At 44.3% G+C, this 22,285-nt stretch overlaps 1 protein-coding gene across 1 annotated transcript in view; it reads left to right on the top strand.

The window, feature by feature from the left end:
- Nucleotides 1-602: 602 nt before the first annotated feature.
- LOC106934130 (insulin receptor substrate 1-B) overlaps nucleotides 603-22,285 on the top strand; it is a 63,060-nt gene continuing 41,377 nt past the window's right edge. The window contains exon 1 of the mRNA XM_015013840.2: nucleotides 603-1,552. Within this exon, the coding sequence (XP_014869326.1) occupies nucleotides 1,204-1,552 (349 nt within the window). The 5' untranslated portion in view covers nucleotides 603-1,203. The remainder of the gene's footprint in view (nucleotides 1,553-22,285) is intronic.

The raw sequence follows: 22,285 nt of genomic DNA, 5'->3' as shown, positions 1-22,285 counted from the left end.
AAATCTCTGTCTGGCTGTATGGTCAGAAAACCGATCAGAGAGACGTTGGAGTAGGGGATGATTGTTACCCATTATGATCAACAAAATAGATGGTTTGAACTTCCTCCTTCTCTCTCTCTGCACCAGTGAAGCCTCCTTCCAACTTCTCTGGGATTTCAGGTGATGCTGATGCCAATCAGCCGCTCCCATTTGTAAAAACAACACACTGTTGCCACGGTTACACATCCTAACAATTGTTTGAAAACAAAAAAAAGTAAGACCAAAAAATCTTCTAGCTGCATAGCATTAAAACCAGAGGGAATAATAGTGCAAACATGCAGCGCCTCAACAAAAAACAGTTACCCACACAAGTCCAAAACGCTCTTCTATGAGCTGAACTACATTCTAGAAAATGCTTGAAATATTGTGTAATTAGATGATATGAATTTTGACTTTTGAGTCAAATTACTAAAATTAAACGATTTTAAAAAAAATGATATTCGAACTGTATATCCCCGAGATAAGGTTGTGATGGGATATTTTTCCGTTTCGTGACATTAGGAACGAAGTAGAACGTTCGCGGAGATGAGCCGGCACGTCGAATCGGCTCGGTCACGGACTCCTCTCAAAGTGAGCGACTGTGCCGCTCCACGGTAGCAGCTCCGCTTCGCACTTCCAGCCGCCAGAGAGCCGAGCTGAGCAGGGCCGGGGGTGGGGGGACAGACGCCTGGGCTCGGTACGCTGTGATGTGCAGTAAATGGGATTAACCCGCACAGACAGCTCTGGGAAACGCTAATAGTAGTATAGTAGTAGCGGTAGTAGTGGAGGAGAGAAGGGAGGCGGAGGAGGAGGGGGGGGGGGAGCCCCGCGTAAAAGCTGCGCCGCACGTGGAAAACTTGCGCTGCTCCGTCCCTTGGAGAGAAAACAAGCTCCCCCTTCCAAAACAACAGACGCCAACAAACAGACCCGGGTCCAGACTCGCAGCAGCCGTCCGGACCGACCTCTAGCTCTCCTCGCGCACATGCCTGCTGTGTTGATGTGGAGGAGCGGGGTCAGCGGACCGGGGAGCATGTTTGAATCATCTCGCTGAAAGTTGCAGGGGAAAACCAATTCCAGCTGACCATCTCGCTTTCTTCTTTTCTTTTTTTTTTGTTTGTTTGTTTAGTTTTTTTTTCTTCCTCTTTTTTTTGTTGTTGTTGTTTTCCTCGGTGGAAACCAAACTCAATGGAGGGCCAAGCGGGCGAGCTGCACGGCAACGAGGACGTGCGCAAGAGCGGCTACCTCCGCAAGCAGAAGTCCATGCACCGGCGCTACTTCGTGCTGCGCGCCGCCTCGGAGCGCGGTCCGGCCCGCCTGGAGTACTACGAGAGCGAGAAGAAGTTCCGCGGCAAGGCCCCCGTCCCGAAGAAGGCGGTGGCGCTGGAGACGTGCTTCAACATCAACAAGCGGGCCGACTCCAAGAACAAGCACATGATCGTGCTGTACACCCGGGCGGAGAGCTTCGCCGTGGCCGCGGAGAACGAGGAGGACCAGGACGAGTGGTTCCAGGCCATGGTGGAGCTGCAGTGCAAAAGTAAGCCGCACACACGCTCACCGAGACCCCGCGTCTCATGCACTGGGATGGTGGATGAGGAGAAACGTGGCAGTGGCTGCAGAGGCGCTCTGCGGGGACATGTTTCATTGGTGTTTTGGGGTAACGAGAAGGGATTATTTGAAAACCATTACAGCTTGACTAGACGAGTTAGTCTGCGTGGCGTGGCGTGGGTTCCCACCCTCTCTGACCTTTAAAAAAAAGTGTTTATAAACATCGTTGTGCTCGATTTTAGAAACCCAACCCAGTTTAAAGAGGTGCCTGGATTTGCCTGAACACATGCCCTGTTAGTATGGAGACCCAAAAGGGCCACAGTCCACATAAAAAAATAAAAAAATAAAAAAAAACAACTGAAGGAATGAACGAGTCATTCATTTCTAAAGCTGCTTTCACAGACAGGTGGTTAAGATCTAAATATTAGCTGTATTTATGTGAATAAAGCTCACGGTTTCTACTTTAGCTTTTTATGGACATGCATGTAAATAGATTGGGAACACTACTCCAAATGAAAAAGGCTGCTGGAGACAGTGTTTACTTTCATTTCTGCGCAAAAATCAAGCATCTACCGTAGAAATGTTTGTAGGTTTAACTCATCTGAACTAATATTTAGCTCATTATAAATACTGTTTCTCATAAACAACATGTTTTCCAACAGATTGATGCTACTGTGACCTTGGGTACAGCTTTAGATCTTCTTTTTACCAGATCACTCAGGTAAGTTTGTAAAAATGGACAGAGGCACTGCTGCAGATTACAAACAGTTTATTGAATTCACAAATGTTTCATGTGCAATAATAGTCAACTTATTTTATTATACCAAATGACCACACTAAAGGTGGAAGTCTATGCTGGCCCTGGGATCCTTAAAGCTGAATAATTAAAAACTAGATAAAAATTTGACTGTTTGGGGGAGGAATAATAAGAAAACAAAAGTATAACCAAATACACCTAAGTGTTCCAACAAAAGCACACTCACACAAAAATCCCTAGTGAATACAAAGGAAAAGAAACAAAGAAACTCCCCTTCCACTAGTCTCCTCAATCTAAATAAAACAGCCTAGGACCCAGGGACAGCATAGGTCCCAGTTTAAAACAAGTCAGCGGGCTAAAATAGAAAGTCCCTTTCCCTAAACAAACCCCCAAAAAAAAGAAAAGTTATTTTTAATCAACAACCTCTAAAAATAAGTAAATTGAAATCAAAACAAATCAAAAACTGAAACAGTAGCAGGCCAACCTACACACAAAAGAAATCAAGTTAGACAAGAACATTAACCAGCCAGATAAATCATAAGAAACGGCCCTTACCTTTTCTACAGTGAAACCAGTAAATGTTGCTCTTGACGTCACTCTCTAAAGTGCGTTTCCTACAACAATCAGTGGCAGAATCAGACAAATTCTAAACTCACTCCATGATTGATGTTAAACATACCTGTGCACAAGTTCTCAGCCTGCATCTGATCATCTCAGCGATCTACCTGCTTTTAAATGCAAATGCTGATCACCTGTCTCCCTAACAAGCCAGCTGCGCTCTGTCACAGCATCTTCCATATATGGGCAAGAGGAAGAGGGCGCAGCAGCACACATTCAGTGTGAAACAATATGCCCCGGCTACAATCTACCCCAGCTTTTTATGTTGACGGCCCGTCAATATACAGATTTTCTAACACCATGGTCGAAAAATGTCAGCCACACTGCTACCAGCACTAGTGATCTGAGAGACTGTAGCCCCTTCTGCCCTACCTCTTGGCCTCTCTGGAAGGTGATGGGGGTTTGAATGATAACCAGCCGTTTTCCTTGTTGTCCTTCGGAGGGGACCCAAACTTTCTCTGGTCTCTTCAAGAGCAACTGTAGGGGCAGATGGAGGGAGGACAGGAGGAGTACATTGATTTTCAGCCATCTGAACCGTAGAGGCCGATGCCTCCACACCCGTTGATCGAGTTACAACATAGACAAAATCCAGCTCCTCGTCCACATCTTCTTCCCTAGTGTTGGAAACGTCCTTGCCTCTCTTAGGCTCTTGGGGCCAGAGTCCCGCAGGGACTGGTTTCAACATCAAACGGTGCACTGTCCTCAGCCTCTGACGGTTATCCAAGGGTGCAACAGTGTACACAGAACCTCCAGGAGTTGGAGCTTTAATCACAGTATGGATGATGGGATTCCATACATCCTGGATCTTACTCCTCCCTTTACTACTGTGGTCTTGAACATAGACCAATTCATTTTCAGACAATTCACTAGTCAGACCTCCAGCATCATGACGCTCCTTGCGACGGTCAGCAGCCAGTTTCAGGCGATCTCGAGCACCATCAAAAGCAACCTGGAGTCGGTGCCTATGTTCTCGCACCCAGTCCTCCACTCTCCCCTCCCGGATCTCTGGAACCCTTCCAAGGAGAAAATCGACAGGTAAACATGGCTCTTGGCCAAACATCAAAAGGTAGGGAGACTCACCCGTGGACTGATGGACTGTGGTGTTGTAGGAATACAGAACTTGAGGCAAATAATGAGGCCACTGTCCCTTTTTCTCAATAGGTAGAGTTCGCAGCAAATCATGCAATGTTCGATTAAATCTTTCACATTGGCCGTTACCTTCAGGATGGTACGGGGTGGTACGAGTCTTCTGCACTCCATACAGCTCACACAACTGGTGGATCAATGCGCTTTCAAAATTCCGGCCCTGATCGGAGTGTAGTCTTGCTGGGACACCAAACTTGTAGAACCAGTCCTGTACGAGAACTTTAGCAACAGTAGAGGCTCTCTGGTCTTTGGTTGCTACAGCCTGGGTAAATTTGGAAAACACATCAGTCATGATGAGAACATTTTCCTTACCATCTTGGGATTGTTCCAGCAAGGTGAAATCTATTGCCAAGACTTGGTTTGGTCTTGAGGCCAACAAATGGCCCATGGCCGTCCGTGCCTGGGGGCGTGTCGCTTTGGCCAAGGTGCAACGTTCACATTGTTGGCACCAGTCTCTAATCTCCTTGTGCATCATAGGCCAGTAGCACCGTTCCCTAATGAGCTCAGTGGTGCGCTCCACTCCCTGATGTCCATGACTTTGGTGAAGCTGTCTCATCACCTCCTCCTTCAAGGAATCGGGCAGCAGCAACTGATGAATATCCTCACCCCCATCAGGACGTTGTGTACGGCGATACAACAGGCCATTCAGCTGGACCACCTTGCTCCACTGTCGAAACAGCTCAAGGACCTTTGGGGAGAGACTGGCCCTCTCTGCTTTATCTGGACGTCTCTGTGCCCTCCATGACTTTAGAAAAGCACTTATAGTAGGATCAGCTTCTTGGAGTGCAATGATGTCCTCAGGGGCATGAGCAGGGAACACAGACACTGCAGCTTGGAGCACATGTTGGGTTACATCTAGACAGCTCGGCTGCTTCATCAAAGGAACCAAGGTCCCAGGCAGAGGAATGTCAGCCTCTGTTACAGTTGGTGGCTTCCTTGAAAGGGCATCCGCATTCACATTTGACCGGCCGGATCTATAACGGATAGAAAAGTTAAAATCTGCCAACTGTGCTGCCCAACGCTGTTCAGTTGCCCCCAATTTAGCTGTATTTAAATGGCTGAGGGGATTATTATCAGTCCATACAATACATTGCTGACCCAGCAAATAGTCTCTAAATTTCTCTGTCATAGCCCACTTTAGTGCAAGGAACTCTAACTTCATGGAGCTATAGTTGGACATGTTCCTTTCGGTTGGTCTGAGTCCTCGGCTAGCGAAGGCAATGGGGCGGATCTTTCCTTCTTGCTCCTGAGAGAGCACTGCCCCTAGGCCGCTGCAACTGGCATCTATTTCAAGGATAAATGGCAAAGAAAAATTTGCATATGCCAAAACAGGCGCATCAATCAACCTGATTTTCAACTGACTGAAGCCCTGTTCACAGTCTTCTGACCAGTGGGCGCCCAGCTGCTGTTGTCGCTGATGACCTTTTATCTTCTGCATCTCGGCAACCAGTCGATGAAGTGGTGCTGCCAATTTGGCAAATCCTTCAACAAATCGTCTGTAATAGCTGGCGAACCCCAAGAAGGATCTCAGCTGTGAAACTGTGGTGGGACGAGGCCAGTCCTTTACAGCAGAGATTTTATCTGGGTCTGTGGACACCCCATGGCTGGAAATAACATGACCAAGGTATTTGACCTCCTTTTTAAAGAAAGCACATTTATCGAGCTTCACTTTTAATCCCTCCCGTTTCAAACGGTCTAGCACAGCTTCCAAACGTTGCAGATGTTCATCGACTGAAGAAGAGAAAACCACAACATCATCCAAATATAACAACAAAGACTGACAATGTTGGGACCCAAACATTCGCTCCATTAATCGCTGAAATGTACTAGGGGCATTGCACAGACCAAATGGCATTCTATTAAATTCAAACAAACCAAACGGTGTACAGAAAGCAGTCTTCATCCTATCAGGTTCAGCCACTGGCACTTGATTATATCCACTTGCTAGGTCAAGCGTGGAAAACCATACAGCCCCAGACAGAGCATCCAAGGACTCCTCTATTCTAGGTAGAGGGAAGGCATCACGGCGAGTCTTACTGTTGAGTTGTCTATAATCAATACACAGGCGTATACTCCCATCCTTCTTCTTGACAATTACAACTGGGGAGGCGTAGGGGCTACTGCTCTCACGAATCACCTGGCTATCCAACAGCTGCCGAATGTGGGTCTTTACAGCCTCATATTCTGAGGGAGGAATCCTCCTGAACCTCTGACGTACTGGAGCATCATCTAGCAAAGGTATTTCATGGGTTATCAGATCTGTACAACCCAAATCACCCTCATGAGCAGAGAACACATCCACATATTTCCTTAACAAAGACCTAACTTTCCCTTGTTCTGTGCAAGTCAAAGCTGACAAATCCAATGCTGATAATGGGTCTGACAAAGGTACAACAGAACTGAGCTGGGAAGAAATGGTGGCTTGCACTGGGCCAACCACTTCTGTAACACCTCCTGGGAGACTGACAATGTTAGTAGGGCCTAAAGTCCCTATTGGAGTACGTGGATAAAGAACCACATCCACCTGACCTACATTAACAATAGGGATGTGAGTAACCCCCCTAACCACCGTCACCAGTGCTGGGGACACCAACACCCCTGCTGGGAGGCAACTTTTATTGATAAGTGGTTCAAAAAGCCCAGATTCCATAGAGTCAAACGCCGCTTGAGAACAGGTAGCATCAACAACCCTTATAGTACCAGCGGGCACAGTAACTGGCCTGCGACCCCTTAACCGGACCATACCCATTTTAGGGCAAACAGTTTGTACTGGAACACTTTGACAATGTTGAAAGGCCATGTGCCATGAAGATCCAGCCTGACTGATCGTGGGTAACTCAAACAAAGCAGCACCATGTTGTTTAAAAAGCTCATTATAACATTCTCTAATAACATTCATACCCAATACACCTGGTACTGTAGACTGAGGGGAATGTTCCACAGGGTCCTTCACAACCAGAACACCACGTCTGGGTACCACCCTGCCCAACACCTCTACATCAGTTTCAAAATAGCCAACATAAGGGATGCTAAGCCCATTGGCTGCATGAAGCTCAAGCCAAGAGCAGGCTTGCAAAGGGCCCTGACAATGTTGGTTAAAGAAACTCTGTGTAACTGTTGTTACCATGGAACCAGTATCCAAAAGACACTTAAGTGGAACATCCCCCATTTTCACCAGTACAGTGGGACACTGGCCAACCAAAGGTGACCCTGAGCATTTGTTTTCAAGACCATTTGAGCCATGACTGCTCCCTTCTGAATTGTGGCTCGGCAAAACAGAAGGAGCTAGTTTCCCGCCTGCTGATAAGCAGTTGCAGCCTCTCCTTGCAGTGGAGTTGGATGCTGCGGGGCAGGATTCACCCTCGGTTGGTTACAGTTTCTGGCTATATGACCAGGTTTCTGGCAGCGCCTGCAAATAACAGGGGTGGTTCTGTTCAGAGGTGGAAACCTTGAGGTAGATTGCAGCAACAATACATTTTGAGAGAGCAGATTAATCTGTTCCTGTTGCTTTAACAGCATTTCCTTTATTTCTGACAAATCAGAAGTCCTTGAAACAACCTCTAAATGTGGGCTACTACTTTGGGATCTGTGTAATGCACAATATGATGGTACAGAGTAGCTTCTTTTTCTTACTTCAGCTGGTTGTCCCTCCTGTTCCCACCTAATTGCTTCCTTCCTAATGTCCAAAAGTGTAAACTCTGGGTTTTCTCTAATGAGCTTTTTCAGTTCCCTACGTAAAGTAGGATCAAGAACATGTTCAGCAAACTGGTCTCTCAAAAGCACGGCATCATTAGCAACAGCATTTGGTGCATTGGCAGTAATCTTTTCCATTAAACAAAACAGTGCATGAGAAAACTCCTTTAATGATTCACCCTCCTCCTGTCTTCTAGAAAAAAAATCTTCCTGCAAAGTTACATAAGACTTAGCACAACCATACAATTCTTGCAAAATGGCAAAAATGCGTTCAGGGTCCTCTCTTTCAGCCCGGGGTCTATATCGAATCTCCTCCTTGGCTTCACCTTCCAGGTGATCAAATACAAAATAGGCTTGGTCTAGAGGAGATAGATGTCTGGCCCGTACACTGGATCGAACCTCCTCTATCCAATCCATAACCCCAATCCCAACATTACCTCTGAAAACAGGACATTTACGTTCCCTTGGGATGTAAAAGAGCCGCTCCATTACAGGTACTTCCGCTGCAGAGACAGGTTGGGGACAGTTCCCTCTCACACCACTAGAGGTAGATGGTAAAGAGTCTTGATCAGTCATAAACTTTTCCTTAAGTTCTTGGTTCTCCGCTCGAAGGTGGTGAATCATGTCCTTCAGCTCCTGAAGTTGCTCTTCCATGGCTCCACAACGCAGAGTTCCTCTCGCGTTCCACCACGGATCAACTGGACTCTGTCCCCCGCTGAACCTGCTACTGTTTCAGTTAAAAAAAAAAAATGGGAAAGTCAACTACTCCTACCTAGCCCTATCCAACTCAATGAAACAAACCCTGCAAGCATGTGCCAGTGCCTTACAAAATCCTGCCAACAACGCCAGATTGTGACCTTGGGTACAGCTTTAGATCTTCTTTTTACCAGATCACTCAGGTAAGTTTGTAAAAATGGACAGAGGCACTGCTGCAGATTACAAACAGTTTATTGAATTCACAAATGTTTCATGTGCAATAATAGTCAACTTATTTTATTATACCAAATGACCACACTAAAGGTGGAAGTCTATGCTGGCCCTGGGATCCTTAAAGCTGAATAATTAAAAACTAGATAAAAATTTGACTGTTTGGGGGAGGAATAATAAGAAAACAAAAGTATAACCAAATACACCTAAGTGTTCCAACAAAAGCACACTCACACAAAAATCCCTAGTGAATACAAAGGAAAAGAAACAAAGAAACTCCCCTTCCACTAGTCTCCTCAATCTAAATAAAACAGCCTAGGACCCAGGGACAGCATAGGTCCCAGTTTAAAACAAGTCAGCGGGCTAAAATAGAAAGTCCCTTTCCCTAAACAAACCCCCAAAAAAAAGAAAAGTTATTTTTAATCAACAACCTCTAAAAATAAGTAAATTGAAATCAAAACAAATCAAAAACTGAAACAGTAGCAGGCCAACCTACACACAAAAGAAATCAAGTTAGACAAGAACATTAACCAGCCAGATAAATCATAAGAAACGGCCCTTACCTTTTCTACAGTGAAACCAGTAAATGTTGCTCTTGACGTCACTCTCTAAAGTGCGTTTCCTACAACAATCAGTGGCAGAATCAGACAAATTCTAAACTCACTCCATGATTGATGTTAAACATACCTGTGCACAAGTTCTCAGCCTGCATCTGATCATCTCAGCGATCTACCTGCTTTTAAATGCAAATGCTGATCACCTGTCTCCCTAACAAGCCAGCTGCGCTCTGTCACAGCATCTTCCATATATGGGCAAGAGGAAGAGGGCGCAGCAGCACACATTCAGTGTGAAACAATATGCCCCGGCTACACTACTTAACATTAATTATGTCAGGATGCCGGATGCTGGTTCAGGTTCGCTGCGTTACCTGAAGTCCTCTTCACCTGCCATTTTTTTTTTCCTCCAACGGGACTTTGCAGGGATTTGTCAACGACAGCTTGACTACACACTGGCATGTTCTAATAATTACTGTCTTTACAAGCAACTGTAGACGTTCTTTGGTCCGTCTAATCAGTTTAGCTCTTCTTTGTTCCGTTGGAGTGAAAGTTTTCTGTTTTCTTCCACATCCTACTGCTTTTAGTTTCCATTTTGAAGGATTTAAGGTCATTTTGGCTATTAATTTCTGCGTTTCATTATATGTTTCCGATTTTTTTTCACTATTCTTCTTAATATAAGTACGCTGTATTTTCATCCTTGGATAAAAGCCAGATTTTTGACACCTGTTTTTATAGAATGAATGACCTCACTAATTGCACTGTACGCTGTTATTATTACGAACAACTCCCTTTTGTCGGTGATTGTTGCTGCGCTGCTAATATTTCAAACACGACAACGGTCATAAAACGCTGTTCGAGATGAGATACCATAAGAATCCAAATTACGGGACATAAAAATATAAAATATGTGAATCAAATCAATAAAACTATAAAAGAAAAAAAGAAGTACAGGAACAGGCATAAGAAGTTAAATATTATCAAGAGGTAATTTTAATACAAACTCTAAAACACTTGACCTAATAAATGGACCTTTAACTGTTTTTCTTAGGAATACATGTAAATAAAATTACCCTCCGGTTATGAGCGCCGGCCTTGGCGAAGGGACAGAAGCAACCAGTTGCTTGGCGAATGTGTGTGAGCATGTTTCAGGCTGGGCTCTAATCATTGTTTCTGTTTTTCTGGTGTTCAGATAAGTTATCAGCCTTTTATCAGAGTGAGGCAGTAGATCAAGGCAGATAGCTTCATCACACTGGTCTGGTTTAAAAGACTAGCACAGCTGCACATGATGGCAGGCATATAACTGTTGACCAAATACTGGTTAGTGTCTGAAAGAGAACGTAAATGAAATGAAAATAGCAGTGGGCCAAACGTTGAGCCTTGGGGATCCCTGCAGGGTAAAGAAGCTTGCTAGCTTTTACTCCTGTATGACTTCAGTGTGTGAGTAATTAATCCAGGAAGCAGAAACAATTGAGATTTATGTTTTAAATGTAATTGTTATTGAATTGTGAAGTTGTTTTAGCTTTTCCCGTTCCCAGTGGACGGAGCTAATGCTGCTGCCGTGGAAGCTGATTGGTTTGAAGTGAAGTCAGTGTGCAGGTCAACCAATAGGATTGGTCCGCATTTATTGTTTGAACGATTCACTGCAGCCAAAGGACCAGGAAATATAAATATTATTACTAAAATAATGACATATGCATTTATCACGTTATGACAAAAAAAAGGTCAGATTTATAAATTAGATTTTTTTTAAATTATGTACTTAAATAAAAATTTTAAAGAATTTTGAATAAATTAATTTAATTAATTTCACTGCCGCTACAACACGTAAAATTTTATTAATAGATCTTACATTCATTCTTTGCTTTTGATAAAATCCATGAATATTATTAAATCATTTTGCATACATTAATGTACATTTCTGCATTAATAGCACAAATAACATACAATTTCATAAATAAGCATAAATTTAAAAATAATAGGGGTTGCTGCGGTGGTGTTAAGCACAACCCACAGACGAAGGCCTTAGTCTTCGATACGGCCGCCGCAGGTTCGATTCCCGGCCTGGTGACCTTTGCCACATGTCTTCCCTCTGCTCTCATTGCCCACTTTCCTGTCACTTCACTGAATGAAAGGCCACTAGAGCCAATAAAACAATAAAAATAAAAATATGTTGAACTAATATAAAGTTTTACAAAGAATTCCAGATGTGCACAACATATTCCTGTTCCATTCAAATCATGGTCCGTATAAATAATTACTTGTATGTTGAATACATTTTGGCGCCCTGTAACCGGACAGCAGCGTAGGAGTGTCGCCTCCACGGCTCTTATCGTGCTGGTGTCACATTTACTCCCAGACTTCTAGTGTGTGTTTTCTCCCCTCCTCTGTTGGGCCCCAGCTGTGTGCGAGCTTTTTTTTTTTTTTTTTGCCTCTGTGTCCCAACAGCTCAAACACACCCTGTCCTCGTGTTTTCTGGCCGTCTTTTCCTGCTGATGCTGCAGAATCACACGGTGGGTGGGTGGGGGGTAGGCGAGGAGTGGGTCGGGGGAGAGCATGGATCCAAAGTGGAGATCGGAGATTTCAAAAGTAGGCAAAGAAACGCCGGTCAGGTTTTCACCAATCGTTAAACATGTGGGGAAAAATAAAGACCCCACAAACACGTCATCGGTGTGGATATTTCTCAAACAGTGTCTGTCTGCCGCAGTGTAAACACAGCTGTCACAGTAGCCCCAGATCACCTGTTCCCTTATGGCCCGGTCAGGCCGTAAGGGACACATGACGCAACCTCAGCAAATCGAAGATATGAGTTCAAGGTGCCTCTCATAACCTGCTGGTTCTCTGTTGCATAAGGAGAGATAAGGAGGCTGATAAAAAAAAAAAAAATAAACGCTCCAGTTTTGTTTTCTGACTTTCTTTAGAGCTGCGCAGAAAGTCGAGCAAGTTTTTCTGACCTTCGAGAGGATCCTGTGACGTCATCGTCGTCCACTCCCCCCTCGGGGGTTTGTGTTTTGTTGTGTTTTAGTGTAAAGCCCAAAGGCCACGCTGTCCTGCAGATCCTCAATCAGGCTCCTTGGAGAAAGATGCTACAGAACGGCCCAGTCCAACACAAAGTACTGCAAATTATTATGTAAAGAAAAATAATACGTGGTTTTCTGACATTTTTCACACACAAAAAAAAAAAACCCCTGAAAAGTATGTATGTTTACAAAGCTACATCAGGTATTTTTTCGGCTAGGCATCCAACAGAGGTTGCAACTTTTGCCTGTTCTGCTTTGCAAAAATACTAAATAAATAAAACTTAAATTTGACAAATCTCATCAGATTCTAAGTTAGATTTAGGTCTGGACTTTTCCTGGACCGTTCTAACATATGAACCTCGTCCCCAGACTCCTGTTTTTTATTTATTTATCTTTTATCTGACTCTGCTAAAGAAACACAATCCTACAGCATGACGCTGCCACCACCATATGCAGCACCGTCCTCCACATGTCCCTAAAAACCTTGTGGAAAAGGGCAACCTTGACTTCTTCCTGTGCTTTTTCTTTATCAGTGGATTTTTTTCAGACAGAGACCAAATTATCTCTCCTGTTGACGGATTCTCTCACCTGAGCTGCAGCTCTCTGCAGAATTACCATGTGCCTCATGGCTGCTTCTCTGATTAATGCTCTGCTGGCCGGGCCTGTTACTTTAGGTGGGCGGCCATGTCTTGGTACTTGTGCAGCTGTGCTCTCTAATAAACCTCTGAGGCCTTCACGGAACAGCTGGATTTATGCTGAGATTAAATTACACTCACTCTGCTAACCATCTCCTTCTGAAGGCATCGTGGGCTGGATTACGTTAAGGTGTCATGGTAAACAAACAAATCCACGTCACACTTTTCTGGTTTTTATTTGTGAAAACCATGTCTTCAGAAATTTTCCGCAACTTTTGTTAACTTGCCTCATAAAATCCCCACCCGAGACAGAATGACATTTCCGATGCGCATCCTTAAAAAGACTTAAATTCATGTCTCCAAAATTAAGACCTTATTTTACAAAAAATTAATAAGGCCTTAAATACATTAATCGCAGAAAGTGCGATTTTAATTTTGCACATGTACTTCTTTTTTCTGTTCGCTTGAGATCTTCATTGCATTCTGTGATTTGAGGTGGTTGATGCTACCGCTAACTAGCTGCTATTATACCCCTGCTAGCTAGCTAGCTATCTATCATGGCTAAGTGCAAATTTTTTCACCAATTGGCTGGATGTTTGTTTGCCCCACTGGCTCACCTCTGTTGCCAAGCATTATGAGATTGGGTGCATTCTGTGCCAAAAAAAGCTAAAACAAAAATTTAACTCAGGATCCCCCCAACACCCCACCTTATTTATAGTCTTAAATTTAATTCAAGCTGGTATTAAAAATGTATTACAAAGTCTTAAATTCGACTTGCTGATTCCTGCAGATTCCCTGCATTGCAACAAGACAAAAGTGTAAAGAAGAGCAGTTCTATAAATGGATGCTCTTCTCTCTCTGAAGGAGACCAATCTACTGTCCTCGTTCAGACGTCATTCCGGCTGCCATGTTGTCCCTTTGGAGCTACGTTGCCACCGCACTGACGGCTTCTCGTCCTCTTTGTCGCTACAAGTGTTGTCTTTCTTGTATAACTCAAGCCTCTGGCTGTCAAAGACAAAGAGGCTGCGGCTGGCTGATGCATGAACTCGCACGCGGGTGTGCAGTGTTTTTGTTTTTTTTTCCCCTTGTGGTATGCACTGCTGCTGCATGGCTGCTGTTTGCAGGAGAACAAGGCCAACTCTTGTCTGTCACACAGGCTCGCCTCACTGCTGGTGCAGAGACGCGGAGGCGGCGGCGGCGGCTGCAGGTTCAGCGTGTGACAGACACACACGGAGTCAGGATTTCGGTCTGCAGTGCTGTTTTCTCTCGGAGATGATGGCACACAGTTTCCACCGCTCCCTCACATCCGATACCTGTGGAGCCGCTCGGATCAACTTCTGTTAAATCTCCCAATATCTCCTCGCTCCGGTCCGTGAGAAGTTCGCTGAAAGCAGCCGGGCCTCCCCCGGAGCCGGCCGCAGTTAAACACGAGCCGGACAAAATCCCCCGTTATTTATTCAGCTGAATCCTCTAAGACCCTTTCAGGCAGCGAGTACAGTATCGGGCTTTAGGGCGGCTGTTTGCTCAGCTATTAGGAGGCGGCGGAGTGTGTGTAAAGGTTTAACCTCTGCGGAGCGGGCCGCCTCATGGCGAGCTGCAGTTTGACCTCCACTGGAAAGGAGCGTGATAAAGTCCGAATGAGAGCGAAACACTATCACCAAACACACCCACATGCTCGCCAACGTGCCAAAACAAACAGGCCAGCATCAGATAAAGAAGAAGGTTTGATTCATGCCTTGAAGATTCATGACAAGCTGTTTGATTATCAGTTATTTATTTGGGTTATTAGACAAGAAAACAAAGTGTCTCGCTGCACGTGGCTTTTTATCAGTTCAGACTCTTTTCCTGTCACATTTAAGTTTCTAGATGTTTAAAGCATGAGAAAACTTTACTGCACTTTACCTTAATCATCTCTAAAGGAGTCCTGCACCCTGAAGTGGCGTCTCTCCGTTCAGATCTGGTTATCTTACAAAGTCCTGAATAAAGTTGAATATGTAGTTTTATACTTTTGGAAATGGATCAGATCTGTTTTCTTAAAAACGTGCCTTGAGATGACGTTTGTTATGAGTTTGCATCCATGTAGACAAACTGAACCAAATTTGAAACTAAGTTTGACGGTTTTCTGACTGCAGTCGGGCCATTTAACTTAACTACCTTAAATAGAAGGTAATAAAAACATTTAAAATCTGTTTTACTTCCCCTTAAGCTTGACTTTGGTCATATATTTGCCTTATTGTCCCATAATTTCTGACCTTATGTGTATTAAATGTGTGTTAATTAAGGTAAAATAAAGCTGGGGCCGGTCATGTCACGGTAAGACATTTTTCTGGACGATAAACTGTCCCTGAAATGATTGCAATGAAACATAATAATTGTTGTTTTGAGACAGTTTTCAAGTAATATTTTCACAGTGGCATTACAATGCAACTTCTCTCTTTTATCAGCGGAAGATTTAAAATAAGACATGACAACCAAGAACAATAAACAAAATGGATTATGAAGTCTCTGTAAACAAAACTGACCTTCAGGGAATGTTAATCAGAACAAAAATTATATATTGAGCTCCTTTTAGTTTAGAATGCGGTTAATGGATTAATTGCTCATTGCGACCGGCTTAGCGGGGTTTATTGAGGAGTTTATTAATAGTTTGTTTTTGTAGCTGGTATTGATTGATTTTATTTTTTTCTTTCTTTCTTTATTTTTTGTTTATCCTGGAGTGGCTTTTTTCCACCCTCCAGATCTGGACTTCCCTAAGCAGGCCGATAAAACGTCGAGCCCCGGTTGAAGAACCTCTCATCTCCCTAATTAGGCTGTAATTACTGTCTCGAGGGTCGGCTGATGGCGGCGCTGCGAAGGCTAAACAAGTCAGACACAGGAGCTTTTTTTTGTTGTTGTTGCAGGAAGCTGAATGTTCACCGTTATTAGCTGCAGGTTTCCCAGCTAGAGAGCGACGTCTCACCATTTGCTCACGTTAGCGCCCCGTAAGTTCACAACGTCCGATCGGTTCCGTCAGGCTGCGACGCGCACACCCGGCTCTTTGAGTCGATGTAGTACAGAAAAAAAAAGAAAAACATGGTGGACATGAGTCCCCAATGTCCCGCCGTCCCCTGCTTTGTCTCTGCTGCTGCTGACTGTCAGTTAAGTGCTCTGGGTTGATGATGGGCAGCAGAGGAAAGCCAGAGGCAGGATAATCCATTTAGTCAATGAGTGCCAATATGTTGAGCGCTGTAGAGCTGCGGGGGATTTTTGGATGGATTGTAACCTTTTTTACAGCAGGCTGCATCGATCGCTGTCGGTTGAAACGGGCCCATAAAAGTTGGAGCGGGGTGTCAGGATGTCCTCAGGTGATCTGCGTTGCCGGCCTCCCAGCGAATGCGTCACAAAGAGGGAGATTAGAGGAAATCCTCTGTGCTCTATACCCAAGCCTGTCGCAATAAGCCGCAAATCAATTAATCGCGGGATAAAGTAAAACATTTGCATGATTGATCATTTTTCTCTTGAAAGCTGGAGGACAAAAGTTTTCGGTGTTGTGCGTGGGTTTCAACTGTCCCTTTTTTTGAAAGACAGTTTTGTTTAGGGATTTCATCATTTACTTTTATTTGTTGTTTTGCAAATTTATTTTGGATATTTAAAATGTCTTCCAGTTCCAAAGTTCAGCATTTAAAGTCTGTTGATCTCTGAGTACATTAACTTCCGGGTCAAAATGTGTCGTGACAGAACTGACTGTACCTGTGAGATGTTCCTCTGCTAAGCTAAAGAGCTAGTTAGTTAAAGCTAGTTACCTGCTGTAGTGTAAATGATGCTTTAAAGGGTCAATTAGAGGAGAGACCTCCTCTAATTTGTTTTGGAAAAATAAACAGTGTCCATGTGGCTGGGGGCCAAGTCGCCCAGTAAGCAGCACAACACAGAGGCGTCCTATCTCCGTGTCACAGCATCCAAAAACCTGCTGAGATAATAAACAGCTGATGTCACCCGCATTCGAAAGCTGCTGTCTGTGGTGAAAAGTGGAGCAGGAGAGAGGAGACTACAGCCAGTCTGCAGAGCAGAGTGTGAAGTAATAAAGTCAGGATGCGCTCTGGGTCCTCGGTAGTTTATGTTTTTTTTTGCAAAAGTTGTTCTGCCTCTTGGAGACACACCTTAGTGAATTTTACTGGGATTTTATAGGATTAGATTACCAAGTAATGCTCACTTCAGTTACAGCAGCGAGTCCTTTTGGGTCAGCCGGCTTTTCACATCTGGAAACTAAAACCTTTGCCTGTTCAGTGCATCACAGTCGGTCAGATTGAACGGGGAGCATCTAAAGAATCTAAAGAATTTCCATTGAATGTGGGTCTGGACTTTGACTAGGCTGTCCTGACACATAACTACTCTTTGAACTAAACCACCCTGGGAGGTGAGACGTCTGCTCAGGATCTCTTCGGTAGCCATTAACGGGTTTCCTTTGTTGTGAGCTGCGTCCGTCTTTCATCAGCTCTAGACGGACGATCTCTTACAACGTTAGCCATAAGGTTTAATCTGGTCCGTGACACATTTGGAGCACCTTCTTCCACTTGTTTGCTGTTTATTTCCACACGATTTGAGGCAAACGGACCCTTTTTCATACAGACCAGATATGCATCGTCTACAGCTATTCTGACAAGAGTTTGCGCTATAAGCTAACTCTACTCTGAACTTCTCCACGTCTTTCTGACCTCTCTGCTGTGTTCCTTGGTCTTCCGGATTTGCCTCGTTTGTTATCGTTCTCTCATAAAGCTCTGAGGCCTTCGCAGAACAGCTGGATTCAGGGGGTTGAAGTTGACCCCTCTGCTTTTGGGCTGCAACTGAAGTTTCATGTTAAATTTGTCAGCAGGCATCATTTCACTGCTGTGTTCTGATAAACCGGGGGCGCTCAACAGGGGATAGGCTTTGCAGCTTCATCTAATTGCTTAATTTCTGTCCTCCGTTGACTTTGCTCCCTTGCTTAGTATAATTTTTATTAACTCAGCACCAGACCAGCCTTCAGCTTCGGTTTGGGCACGAGGGAATGGCAAGCCTCACCTCGTTTGTGTCACTGATTGTTTCATATACTGAATGTTTGTTTTGTACTTTACGACTAACACGAACCACATGCGAGATTCCCCCCACCCCCCCCCACCCCCCCCCACCGACTCCCCGAAGGCAGATGATGATGTTGAGTGTTGACGAAGAGTTGTGTGCTGAAGTTTTGGCCTGGACCAGGATGGGGGATTAGCGATGCTGGAGATGGATGAAGAGCGAGGAAGTAGATGCGTTTTAAGGAAAACGATTAAATGATCAGGCATACATGGAGGGCAGAGATTAAACTGAAGTCGTTGCCTGGAAATCTTCCTCCTCTCTCACAGTTTGCACAGGTCTCTGCTGGGGAGCTGGGGCTGGAGAGACATTTGGGGCGGGGGGGGGTGTAGTGTACACACAGGGTAAAGAACGATGGTTTAGGCCTCAAGTATCTCAGCGCTGTTTTTTTTTTTTTTTTGCGGTCTGCTAGCTCTGCGCGTTCGAGCAGTGAGGTCAGAAACATGAAACAGAGCCCAGCGAGCGCCAGAGTAGTTCTCCGTCATTTACAGGCAGCATTAACTGACTAGAAAGAAGTGTTCCTATAAACTCGAAGCATTTAAATTTGTTCTCTTGCAAATTTTAATGGCTCTTTTATAGATTTAAGGTAGTGGTGCAAAGACGGCTTTAAAAAAAAAACAAAAAAAAAAAAAGACTTCTAGTTCCTGAATCCTGTCAAGTGGCTTCAGGAGAACCAGCTTCCTGAGGATTTGCGTGATAACCTCAGCAGTAATTAGCCTGTCACTCTGAGACCTGCTGACAGCGCTTCAGCGAGCTTCTGGCAGCCTCGGGGGGGTAAATACGGCACCCCTAATATTCCCTTAACGGTCCCATTCATCTTCTTAATGACTTAAGGCCGACCAGGGGAGTTGCACGCTCTGCCAAAGCCGAGCCACGAACTGAGTTTTAAAGGAAGCGCTCCAGATCCGGATCAATCTCCACCAGGATTTATGGAAAGTTAGCCGAAAAATTTCTGCACAATTACATGTTTAGATCCCTCAGTTACTCAGTTACCCCCTTGCGTTTTGTGCTGTAGTCACTCTGTTGTGCAGAAAATGGAGTTTTTGTAAAAACATTTTTTTACATTTAAAAATCCCCACTTATCCAGATTTAAAGGTTACATTTTGAAGCGTAAACTCAGGTGTCGGATAAAGAGCTTGCAGTAGCCACACTCAGATGGATGAGTGTGACTTAACAGATTGACAACAAGGAAGGATATGTGGATACTAGAGGGATGGAGGAGATATAAACCTCTTGATGGGTCGATGGAAAGACAAATCGGTGGATGATTAGATGGACGGAATAATGGGCTTTAGGTGGATGAATGTGTGAAGCACTTACTCGGTTTCCAACCTGTAGCTCTGGAGCCTAACTAGTGTTTTTAAGTATAGATATAATAACGATAACTTTGAGGCATTTTGCTAATCTAGGTGGTTTTTAAACATTTTTTTTTACACCATTTTCCACAAATGACATCCAATGGAAGGAATTGTGTCCGTCGTGTTTCGGCAGACATTTGGTTTTCTTTTAACAGCTTAAATTAGAAATAAAACGTTGGTTGTTTAAAACCAAAGGCCACGTAGCAATTGTGGTTCTAAATGAGACTTAATTTGCTGCACTGGAAATAAAAAAAAAAAAAAAAGGGGCTAAAGAGTTTGCAGACCCCAGGGACGGGTGGATGGAGTCTCGGTATCCTGGCTGGTGTGTTCACTAACTGGTAAAAGATGGCATTTTTACTTTCCGATGAGCCAGTCACCTATTACCTTGTTTCTCTAGCTGAACCAAATTGGAAAAAGGTTTCTGCGATTAAGTTTATTTTCGTTCTCTCAGCAGTTTCATTCCATTCACGTGACCCACCTTAAAACTGACCTAGTCTCGATGCAAACTTTCACGATGCACCCGTAAAGTCTGGAAAACCAGATTTCTTTCCGTCTTAAAGCTCTCTGCCGCGACCGCATGAACTCAGCTGCGCTAACCGGTCGAGATCACAGCCTCCCAAAGGATCTGAAAGGACTCGGCTCCGGGCTGGCATATGAAGGACCGCGAATAGATGCCAGTGTCGGGATGCCGCTCGCGAACTGCACGTACGTCTACAAAGTTCATGCTGAAATAGAAGTTAACAGATGGTGTGTGAAAAGAGCCTATGTGGGCTGCTTTTAGTTTATTGAACGGGGAGGTGGAGGAACGTGATGCTAAAACAAAACTCTTCCTCAAGGTTACATAAAAGCTGGTCTGAAAGTTTTCACCCTCATGCAAACCAGCAAGTCTTCGTCATCGGATCCTCAGTCGACCTGCGGGTGTGTTTAGTTTTCACACGCTTCCGGTGTCGGCCTTGGGCTCCATCTCCGGCTGAGGGCCGCTCTGTTTTCTGAGGGCTCGTTGTAACTTATAGAGCTGGCGGAGGGAAGCTCACATGCTGATGGTTTCTCAACGGACTTCTTCTGGTTGGGGACCAAATAGAAACACACATTCACAACAACAACAACAACAAAAGAAATATTAAGAGCTCCAGAGTAAAAGCTTTGGGTGGGGAGGGGGAGCATCTATAATTTATGCTGCTCTGTGTTGGAGCAAAACCAGTGTTATGTAACCACGAGCAAATGGTTGTGATGTTTGGCAGAGGAGCATCAGTTTCTGCAAGGGTCTTGAAAGACCTCTCAAAGTTTTTGAGGGGTTTTAATATTTGCAAGAGAACTGACTCTGGATGAGCTACATTTCTTTGCAAAATTCAGAAGGAAATTGGCTAAAGATATACATTTTTCTGTGAAGCTTTTCTAGGGCAACCGCTGCTCCCACTTGTTCCTCTAATATCTGTAGAATCTCCTATGATCCCGCATGTCTCTGGTCCCACTGAAAGGTCCTCAAACTACCTCTTCCTGTTGTAAATCTCATGTCGAGGAAGCATAACGGAGTGAAAAGCAGCGCACGAAAACACCCATCTAGTGCATGGGGGAGTGCCTTCACACACACACACACACACACACACACACACACACACACACACACACACACACACACACACACACAGCCACCAATCCCCATCCTCTCTGGCTTTCAACAAAACATCTATTCTTGGTCTGTTTCGAGTTCCTATCGTGCGATCTTCCATTTGTGCGGGGGCAAACTGAAAGAAGATGTAGCGGGACGCTTCAGGCCTGTCACTTTTATTGTTGCAAGTTTTTTGGGGGTGTGCATATTGGGAAAAATATTCATCATGACAGAAGCTCGTCTAACAGGGCGACCACAGTGTACGCGGAGTCCCTTGTCTCCATATGGTAGTCATTGCAAAATTTGCAGCAGGAAGGCAGAAGCTCGCACATCCAGACACAGAAGCGTAGATTTGTTATGCTGTGGTCAAACTACTTTCTGATTAGGATAAATTATGACTCCGTTGCTAAAGTACATCCTCTTTCAATTAGAGGGGTTCTACCGTCATAACTTGATAAAATTATGTGGTGTTTCTGGATTAAATGTATCCTGTCAGGAGTTTGCTGCTCAATAACCTTTCAACTCAAATACTTTATTTACCCCAAAATTAAATTAAATGTTGCCATAACACAAATCCGAGCAGATTCAAAGAATCATTGTGGACGGTGATGCAGTGGGCAGGAAGGATCTCTGTTAGTGGTCAGTGTCGCAGCAAATCTGACGAGGCCTCTGACTGAAGACACTGTCGTTGTGTGACAATGTCCAGCTTTTGGAGGCAGGAGCTGCATGTGAGACTCTACAGGTCTCAGTTAGCATTTTAAACGTCATGACAGAGCAATTTCAAAGAAAATAATCATGTCTTGTAAGATATGAAAGAGGAGATGGTTTGGGCTTGTTTCCCAGCAACAGGACCCAGGCAATTTGAAGACACAAATTGGACCATAAGGCCAGCTGACAACTGAAGCCTTGTCCGAAGTATGTCAGAGAAAAATGTATGAAAATGAAAAATAAGTATCATCAAGGTGTTACATTGGCCAAGTTAAAGTCTAGACTAGGGATGCACTGATATGGGCTGAAATCGATGGTCGATATTAATACTGTTGTTCTGGATGTGTAAACGTGACCACACCACTTACTCTGCTTCTCTTGTTCAGTCCTGTGTCACACCAGTCTGACCGTCACATGGCAGAACAAATCCGACATGGCCAGTCCTCTCCCAAAACACACAAACAGCACCAACATGGAAACATCAGTTATTATCGGCCCTGTTTAACTTTTTGAACCAACACTGACGTGTTAAAAAAGGATTAAAGTCATCCAGTACCAACCTTCATTCGTCTTTAAACCACAACGAATTGATGCACAGTACAGCGG

Source organism: Poecilia mexicana, unplaced genomic scaffold (assembly GCF_051168715.1).
Source record: "Poecilia mexicana isolate PSO_F unplaced genomic scaffold, ASM5116871v1 scaffold_18, whole genome shotgun sequence".
NCBI classification, from domain to species: Eukaryota; Metazoa; Chordata; class Actinopteri; order Cyprinodontiformes; family Poeciliidae; genus Poecilia; species Poecilia mexicana.
Note: the sequence above shows the minus strand (reverse complement) of the source record. Positions and strands in the feature narration are given on the sequence as shown.